The sequence below is a fragment of the Pseudonaja textilis genome, unplaced genomic scaffold, assembly GCF_049901715.1.
Source record: "Pseudonaja textilis isolate UNSWEBS1 unplaced genomic scaffold, rPseTex1.2 PTEXCTG279, whole genome shotgun sequence".
NCBI classification, from domain to species: Eukaryota; Metazoa; Chordata; class Lepidosauria; order Squamata; family Elapidae; genus Pseudonaja; species Pseudonaja textilis.
In genome coordinates, this window is record NW_028262576.1 from 1 (window position 1) to 10,126 (window position 10,126).

General features: G+C 38.0%; 1 protein-coding gene across 1 annotated transcript; it reads left to right on the forward strand.

The window, feature by feature from the left end:
- The first annotated feature begins 2,951 nt into the window (after window positions 1-2,951).
- LOC148123813 (vomeronasal type-2 receptor 26-like) lies at window positions 2,952-8,610 on the forward strand. Its single transcript, XM_087918719.1, has 4 exons — window positions 2,952-3,683; window positions 5,251-5,463; window positions 6,533-6,659; window positions 7,700-8,610. The coding sequence occupies exons 1-4, from the start codon at window positions 2,952-2,954 to the stop codon at window positions 8,608-8,610; spliced, it is 1,983 nt and encodes a 660-aa protein (XP_087774845.1).
- Window positions 8,611-10,126: the final 1,516 nt, after the last annotated feature.

Below are 10,126 nucleotides of genomic sequence, written 5' to 3' on the forward strand. Positions count from 1 at the left end.
AAACATAAAAGATCCTTCTTCATAAATTTACATACAGTGCATCGATTGGTTTACCACTTTTTTTTTGTGCATCCATTTCCTAGTCACCAGTATAATTATATTACATAATAGCTCATATTATCAATCAACAATTGTATAACCTAATATCATCACTAAAAAAAAAAAAAATCATTTATAATTTTGTTAATTCATATTTTAACGAGATAACTATAGTTTGCTTAATTTATTTTGTAATAAATCATAAGATCATACCAAATCTACCTTAATAATGTTTTATAAAGATAATATTAAGAAAAAAAAATTTTTTTTATGCTAAATCTGAATATTCTATCATTATGTTTCAAAAAAATTAAAAATTAGATGTATATCTAATTTTTGAATCTTCCTTTTTTTTCTTATTTTGAGGAAGAGACTCAAATCCAAACATGAGGCATTAAAAAACCTGGAAAAGTCCAGATTTTTCTTCTTCTTATCAATGCTGAAGTTCATCACTTGACTCCTGATTTTTGTTTAAAGTAGTGATTGAAATGGTTGCCCCAGTCTAACCTGTTTCCACATATTTATAACTACTTATTTATATTCAATGCCTAATCCTCATAGGAATTCATGACACTTTTTAGAGAATTGCTTTGCTGGATTACTTATCAAAATCCCTTTTCCTCTAATGGTAGGTCTCCTTGAATAATTGAATTATTTTGCAATCCACGTACTGGAGTGATGTAAATCAGTACTGCTACAAATGATATATTTCTGATTCTTAAAAATGGTGAAGGACTATCTCTATCTCATCTTCTCAATATTCATGAATATTCAGTGGTGATGGGTGACTATCATTTGCTTCTGATTTTCAATTAGTACTGGATGAAGATTTAATAGGATTTGGAGACAAATGGAAATAAAATAAAGTATTTTGTTGTTGATGATGATGATGAAATTAATATTATTTCCATTTCCATATATTAATTAATATTATTATTAATATTATCCGTAGCCAAGACACTCATATCCAGAACAAAATGCTTAGCCGATGAACAACACCAAAAAGCCGAACTACACACTCTCACCAATGTACTTACAGCCAATGGATTCCAAAGAAAGAAGATTACCCACCTAATCCAAAAAGAAACCCAACCAAAATCCAAGACAGAGAACAAGAAAACAGCAAAGCCCTCCTCCCAATATAAAAGGCACTACAGACAAAATTAGCAAGATCCTCCAAAAACACAACATCAAAACAGCATTCTGCACAAACAAAAAAATATCCAGCATCCTAAGAAACCCCAAAGACAAAATCGAATTAGAAAACCAAGGAGTATACGAAATCCCCTGCACTGCCTGCCCTACCACATACATTGGACAAACTAACAGAAGAATAAGTACACGCATTGAAGAACATAAGAACTCAATCAAAAAAGAAGAAACGACCTCTTCCCTGGTCCAACACCTCAAAACCACAGGACATGAAATTGATTTTAAAAATACCAGAACTATCGCCAAAACCGAACACTTCAACAGCAGAATAATCAGAGAAGCCATAGAGATAGAAAAACACCCACACAGCATGAACAAACCAGATGACACCTCCCGCCTTCCAGCCATTTGGAAACCCACCCTCATGAACAGACGAGTACCTAACATGAAGAAGGACACCAGACCCACACCCATGAGAGCCACACAAGATGCCACCACCACACTTCCATGTAGAAAACAGACTCCCACCCACTCAGAAGATGAGACACGACCATGGATCAGAAGCTGCACTGCAGCTGCATCACTACCCACTTCAAACCCCTCCGATCCATACATGAAGCAAACTGACACCCACTATGAAGATGCAGCACGACCACGAACTAGAAGCCAAACAGCAAGATCACAGCTCACCAACTCAAATCCCCCAGCAACTAAGACTAACCTGAGCACAACCAAGCCCCCACCTGAACAGAACACGCCTCCAGCCAATCAGAACACGGCCAACCCCCCAACCAATCAGAACACAGCCAAACCCTCTACCAATGAGAACACACCCCCACCCAATCAGAACACAGCCAAGCCCCCACCCAATCAAGCCCCACCCCCACTGGCAGTTAAAAGGAAGAAGCAGCTGCAATCTCACATTACTCTGAGAAGCACAGAGCCGGAGACAGAAGCCTGAAGATGATGAATGAGACTTCATCGAAATGTTGCCTAGATACTTGAATCTTACGCGGGAGAAAACCCGAACAACCAAAGATCCATATATATATATATATTTGTTTTCTGAGGTTCTCGCGGGTATTTGTATGTGGATCTTTGGTTGTTCAGGTTTTCTCCGCGTAAGATTCGAAGTATCTGAGCAGCGTTTCGATGAAGTCTCATTCATCATCTTCAGGCTTCTGTCTCCGGCTCTGTGCTTCTCAGAGTAATGAGAGCCGGAGACAGAAGCCTGAAGATGATGAATGAGACTTCATCAAACGCTGCCTAGATACTTTGAATCTTTACGGGAGAAAACCCGAACAACCAAAGATCCATATATATATATATATATATATATATATATATATATATATATATATATATATATATATATATATATATATATATATATATATATCCATTTATTTGAATAAAGTAATTCAGTAAATGAGTATATCTGGATCTTATGACAGTAAATTGTGAGGGCGATAGAGAAATATGATTTTCATTCTTTAGCATTGTTCTTTTGTATTTAATTTGTTTCCTTTATTTTATTTTTATTGAGGGTCTTGTTCTGCTCTTTATAGTCTGTGTTTTCACCAATAAATTACACTCAAATGTCTTTAACAACACACTTGGATTTATTAAAAGGTTCTATTTTGGACTTGATCTGACACCCAGCATACAGCAATACAGCATTCCATATTGGTTTTTCAGATGAGTTATGCAGGTGGTTCTGAGAACTTATTGATAAAAATCGATTCCCTTTTTTCCACCGGATGGTGCCCAAAGAAGGGATCCAGTACCCAGGAATTATCCAACTTCTCCTCCATTTCAGATGGATCTTGATTGGTCTCTTTGTTTCAGACACAGAAAATGGAGAGAATTTCATGAGGATTTTTACTCCGCTGCTTGACAGGAGTGGAATTTGTGTTGTTGTATCACAACGATTGTCAATGACTATAAATACAGCAGCCCTCAGGGATGCCCTCTCTAAGTGGAGACAAGTCAATGTCTTTGTTCACTTCACAGAATATGATTCTTTTTTGGACACATTCATTTCTTTCCATTTGACACTTGAAAATTTGCCAGGACCCATTGACGAAAAAGTCTGGATCATCTCACCCCTTGTGAAATGGGCATTTGAAAGCCACAGTCTTTTCAAATATGTCCATAGTATTTGGAACTTTGATGTCAAAGATAAAGAAGGATCTAAGGATGATGCCTTTGAACCCATTTTCTTTGTATCACCTCAGTTCCAAGACCAGTCTTTTCACTGTTCTTTTTCAAGGCCGTTCTTTTCTATCAAGGGTCGAAGAAAATGCACCCAGAAAGCACCACTGGAGACCCAAATAAAAAGAAACAGCATCCCGATACCAAATGATCACCATGCTTACAGTATCATTAAGACTCTGGCCCATGCCTTGAGTTCTGCGTATTCATCCAGATCCAGGTGGATAAGGAAGGCAAGCAAGGAGAGGTTGGTGGTTTCAAGGCTGCAGCCATGGCAGGTATGGGGTCCAGACAAGGATGCATCAAAGCTAGTTCCTTTGAAGAAGGAATACAAATGAGAGGAAGAAGAACCTCCTCAGCTTCCTAGTGCTACAAAAGATCAACAAGTTAGGCAAATCTAACTGCTGTGGGCATAATGTTCCATATTACGATATATAAATGATAGCTACATAAATAGCTAGATGGCTAGATAGATAAATAGATAGATAGATAGATAGATAGATAGATAGATAGATAGATAGATAGATAGATAGATAGATAGATAGATAGATAGATAGATAGACAGACAGACAGATAGTAAGTAAACATGATTTTTTTTAAAAAAGAAGAAGCATGGATTTTAATATATACCTGTATTTACAGGCTTGTGATCACCATCATAAAATTTTACTTTCAAAGATTTCAAGGCACTCCAGAAATCATCTAATCCACTCCCTCCTCTCTGCAGGAATCCTAGTTAAAGGACTAGGACTGATGGCTCCCAGACTTTGCCTTAAGACAATAGTTAAAGGGAACCATGAATTGCTCTACCACAACTACCATAGTATATTATTATCAGTGAGTAGGATCCATATATAATACTATCAGAAAAATTACAACATCTACTTAGTATCTTCCATCCATTTGTATTTATATGGGATACCATAATTTCTTAAACACTAGCTTCTACAATGCAGATATTTTTCTGCTAGATTTCATTTATGCATTTCTCTCTGTCAAGAAATTGATATTTGAAATTAATATTTTTGAATAGGCTTCAAAATAGCTTTGCTTATGAGTTGGTGTAAATCCTTTATTTAAAAAGTCATGATTTGTCATCTTTGTATGTAGCTCATGACTACAACATTTTATGTAGAACATTAAAAAAAATTTGAATACAATTTTACAAATAGATTTTATCCACTGAATTATCACACCATCCAATTCTCAACTAACGAAACTCATACTGAATAGATCAGGAGGGAGTTTTTAATAATTCACTACAATCAAATTATATCAGAAGCATTCCCACAATCTATTAAGGAAATTTAATAATATGTGGGAATGACATTGGTGATGAAGGAAGGGATGCTGCCCAGCAATGATTAGATAAGAGGTGGGGAGACCATAGCTGCATAAAGGGTAGAGAAAGAAACTTGGAAAGGATCCCCCCTTAAGTTTTCAGACTTAAAAATGAGTTGTTGGGTGATTAGCACTTTCAGACTTCTGAGATCCAGTTAATGTAACCTTATGATAAAGTAGAATTAGCTCATCTGGTATACCTGGGGGAAGATTAGCTTGACCAATTACTTAATGACAAGTCCATGCTTTGTAGCAATCACCTTGTCCTTTTCAAGTGGTTTGTTTGTTTGTAACCTTCTCTAGAATTTTCCTTATAATTGAACAATTTTAACCATTATTTATTTTGTTAATCTACTCCATCTTTTGAAGATATTGGTACATCTTAATTCTCCCTTTGAAGCATATTTGCAAGTTAGACAACTGTACAAGGAATTTTCAAATATGAAAGCACCACATAGGATAAAAAACAAAGTTTTCTTACTTTAAATTCCTGTATTATTTTAGTTCCATCCCTTTCTGGAGAAGAATGAGTTTTGCAATCTTTCCAGCTATAAAATGTACTTGGACCAAACTGGAGAGGTCAAAGCAGATCTGGACATCATGAGCTGGGTTTTTCTCCCCAATGAGGAACCGATCCATGAGCAACTAGGGAGTTTTGAAAGGCAGAGACTTATTATCAGGGAAGATGCTCTTTCACGGTTAAAGTTGCTCAACAAGGTTTGGAAAATAGTGGAGACTATTCTTTGTTTTCCAAAGTCTTAGGGCCCATTTTAAGTGGGATAAGTTGAGTCACCAAAGAGGATGAGCTTCACTAAGAGTTGAATGTGGAGGGTACAATCCTTACAGATTTTTTTAAATGGCTTGGGAGGCTTCAGTAACATTGACCAATGTGTCCTTCAGTTCTGTAGAGAGTCTCAGTCCATCCAGGTCACGGTTGTCCCAAAGATGCTTTTTCAGGAGGCAACTGGGCTTTCTTGTTTTTTTCTGTTGAAGATGTTTTGCTTCTCATCCAAGAAGCTCCTTCAGCTCTGATGGGACACAGTGGGGAATGGAAGGGTTTATATTCCTTGCAGACAACTGGTAAATCTGCATCCTTTTAGAGGGTTATTGAAGAACTTGGAGGTTTATCTGGTTTTTTTTTTCTTTTGGATGACTTTCTGGAGGACTGAGAATATCTACAGACTTTTAGCAATAGTAATAGCAATAGCACTTAGACTCAGGGGTGGGATTCAACCAGTGTTATGACCGGTTCGGTACTTACATTTTGCCTGACCTGCATCTCAACTCATTACAATACTAGTAACTTGGTAGTAATTTTCATCAGCATAGCAGCCATATAAATTTAGTAAATAAATGGATGAATACACAAAGAAAGTCACTTTTAATATTGATAGTATTAATTTGCATTGAATCTTTCCTTTGTAATCTAAACTGGGATAATTATATCTTAACTGGGATAAATGGGATGTGGTTTTTGACTACTTTCAAAGTGGAGCAGCTTGGCAATGTATGACATAGTCTAAAAGAAACTATTCTAGAACCTAACTGGTAAGAAGTTCCTTCTTTCATTACATTTTTTTTCTATTATAGTAAATATAATGCAATAATATTTAATAAATCTTTTAAAATAAGTTTAATTATAAAATTTCAGCAAGTGATATGGGCCAATCCAGTTGGTTGGTATTTTGCACTGAAGCCCAAAGACTATTTGACTCATCTACCTCAATTTTCTGTGGGTAGTGAGTCCCAACATATTTTCTTTGGTGTTCCTTGTTTTTGTGCTTAGTCTCTGCCTCAGTCCAAATGTGTGCAAAATTGTCATTCTGGATTTGTCAAGAGGGCTCGAGAAGGAGAGCCAGTTTGCTGCTATGATTGCGTTCCTTGTCCAGAAGGAACCATCTCCACTCAGGAAGGTGGGTGACACTGGAAACCTTGTAGAAATGAACTAATCCAAAGCACTTTGATGACAGTGCATGTTAAAAGATGTGTTGAAGTTCAGCTGTTCTCCTATCTATTATCAAAATGCCCAATTTTTTTAACTATGGGGAAATTATCAAAAAGATCTTGAGAGCAGGGCTGGGAAGAGATGGGAAATTGTGGCAGAATGGTCAAGCTTTACCTCGGCCAGAGACAACATTTCTTCTGATTTTTTTTTTTTTATGGACCCTTCTATATTTATTTTCCTAGGAACATTAGAGGACTTTGAAATTTGAGGAACTGTCTCAAGTTGATCTCTTGAAAATATTATTGCAATGCATTCTACATGAGTCTTTTCTTAAGGATTACTAGGAAGGTATCACTGGTCCATTGTGAAGTGGTGTGGACACATATGGGTGTACCTCATTTCACCCATATTACCACAGGTCCAAGTAGCCATTCCAGATTATTAGCAGGATGAGTGTCAGGATTATGGTGATTGCCCTAACTGAATCATCAGCCTGGAGACAAGCTTCAAAAGAAACCAAAAGATTATTAGGAGCAACATGATTGGCATTAACCTGTATGAAGCCAACTCTAGCATCCGTAATTTACAGTCACCTGTGACACTGTTTCCCCACTCCCCACTGGATGTGTCATAAATCAGATTCTCCAATTAAAGATTTTGCAGGCAGAAGATCCGGTAGCTTAGCTACAACCTTTCTCTGTCAGCCAACTGGATTTTATGAGAGAGACATCCTCTGAGTTCACTTTATTAAAAAGTTTCATGTGGCAGTATTCAGGATGTTTTCCTAGAAAGACTAACTGACTTATTAATTATTTTAATAATCTAGGTTGCTATGAAGGTTTTGCACATTACATGGGAAATCTTTCACCCCATATTTCATAGATCTTAGCTATGTGTCTTTTAAGAAAATGATTTTCTTGGTCCCTGTATCAGCTGTTTTCACAAGAAGTACTTCTTGAAAGGTAAAAGTCAAGAATCTTATAGAAATATTGTTTTTGGTTTTAACAGATACGGAAGAATGCACCAAATGTCCAGATGATAAATATCCAAATGAGGACCGAGTCCAATGTATCCCCAAAAGAATAACCTTCTTGTCCTATGAAGAACATCTGGGATTCATCCTGGTCTCTGTTGCCCTATTTCTGTTCCTAACCACAGCTCTTCTTTTAATCATATTCATTAAATATCGAGAAACTCCCATTGTCAAAGCCAACAATCGGGACCTCTCTTACATTCTCCTGGTCTCCCACCTATTTGGTCTCTTGTCCCCTTTTCTCTTTATTGGTCAACCAAGGAAAACTACTTGCCTTCTGCGACAAACAGTGTTCAGCCTCATCTTCTCAGTTGCCATTTCAGCTCTCTTGGCCAAAAGCATCACAGTGGTGCTGGCTTTCATGGCCACAAAACCAGGCAATCGAGTGAGGAGATGGTTGGGGAAGAGCTTGGCCAATGCCATCATCCTTTTTTGTTCTGCAGTCCAAATTATCATCTGCTCCATCTGGCAGGGAGTTTCTCCACCATTCCCTGACTCTGACTTCCACTCCCAGCCTGGAGAGATTATCCTGCAATGCAACGAAGGGTCTGTGGTCATGTTCTACATCACCCTCAGCTACATGGGCTTCCTGGCTGCCATCTGCTTCACAGTAGCTTTCCTGGCAAGGAAACTGCCTGGGGCCTTCAACGAAGCCAAGCTGATCACCTTCAGCATGCTTGTCTTCTGCAGTGTTTGGGTGACTTTTGTGCCCACTTATCTGAGCACCAAAGGGAAATATATGGTGGCTGTTCAGGTCTTCTCCATTTTGGCCTCCAATGCTGGGCTGCTGGGCTGTATCTTTATCCCCAAGTGCTGCATTATCCTTCTGAGGCCAGATCTGAATACAAAGGCGCAGCTTACAACCAGAAGAAATATAAACATTTGACAGAGGATATTCAAGTCTCAACAATATTCCAACAGGCCAAACCTAGAAAGCTATGGCACTTGGGCATCCAGAGTCCTGTTAATATGGCAAAAACATAGCAGAGATATTTACAGCAGAGACGCATGAATGTTGAAAATGAGAGGCAATTGTTAGGAAAGTTCCCAATTAAAATCTAAGGAAAGGTTTTATTAAGAACCTTAACTTTGCTGTTCTTTAACCTGTTAACTAGTTTTTCTTTTATATATGTAATGTGTGAAAGGTCAGTTGGATTGTAAATAGATGTACAAGCTTATTGTCAGCTTTGGAAGCCATATTAGTACTGTACGCTTCCACACTGCCACATTCTTGAGCCTGGGAAAATGGGAGGGGGAATTTCTTGGAGGGTATATGGTTAGACATAATGGCATTCTTCTTTTAAATCAAGGTCCAGTCATTTCTGCACCTGGCTGAGGAATTGTTGAGGGGACATCTCAAGCTTGGGACAGATGGTGATTGGGGCATGTGATGCAAAGAAGGGTGCAGGAGATGGATTTGTAATGTTTTAGTTATTGAAGGGAAACCCAGAACTTTCAGATTCGGGATTTCCCACATATGCCAGTTTACGACTCTAATAAAAGGAACCTTTGAGAAGCTGTCTGTCTCAGAGTTATTGTTTGGAGTTGAGGTTTTCTGGAATGGTGACACTTATAGGTTTTGAACCTGCCTTGCAAGGGGTGAGGGAAGCTATTCCTGTTGCCATAGATATGTCAGGGTTCAACCAGAGGGATGTCCTTTGTATTTTAATTCATACCTTTAATGTTTTGTCTAGTTTTGTTTTTTCTGTCTAAAATTTCTTTTTCTTTTGTATTTTGTATTTTAATCTTCTGAATAGAATAAAAATGTCAAAAAAAGAGAAAGCTATTTGGTGGAGGCTCTCTTAACATGTCATTATTTTAGTTGCATCATGGTTTATCTGTAGTTGGTGTTCTTTGCAGTGTTGGACTCAAGAAGGAGGATAATCCAACTGTTCATGTTCTGTCTCGCCTTTCCTCTTTTCCAAAAGATGAAAGAGTACACACTCACACAAACACAGGCAGGCAAGCTGGCTCGGACTTCACAGAGTTAATTCTTTGGAACTGATAATATTCTTGGCATTCCAACATGTCCTGCCTGCCAAGTCCAAACTGATAACAAATAAAGTTTTGCTCACCGAAAATCACAAGGCAGTTCACAAAAATAATCATTCATGAAGAAAATCTGAAGTAAGTTTAAACTTTGTCCCATACAAAGTTTAAGGAGAAAACAAACCCACTTTTATCCCCTGTGCGGTGTGGCTCAATGACTCAGCTCACTCTCTGACCCTCCCACGCCTCCTACATTGCTGCTCATGTTTCTCCCTATGATGCTGCTTCGGGTCAAGCCAACACTCTTCCTCTTTACTCCCTGTCAGGGGCTGCTCCGACATGCCTTCCAGGCTGTTCCTCTCGGTTGTCTGATGGAACCTGAGGCATTACCAGGGAGGAAGGTCCTGGGGAGG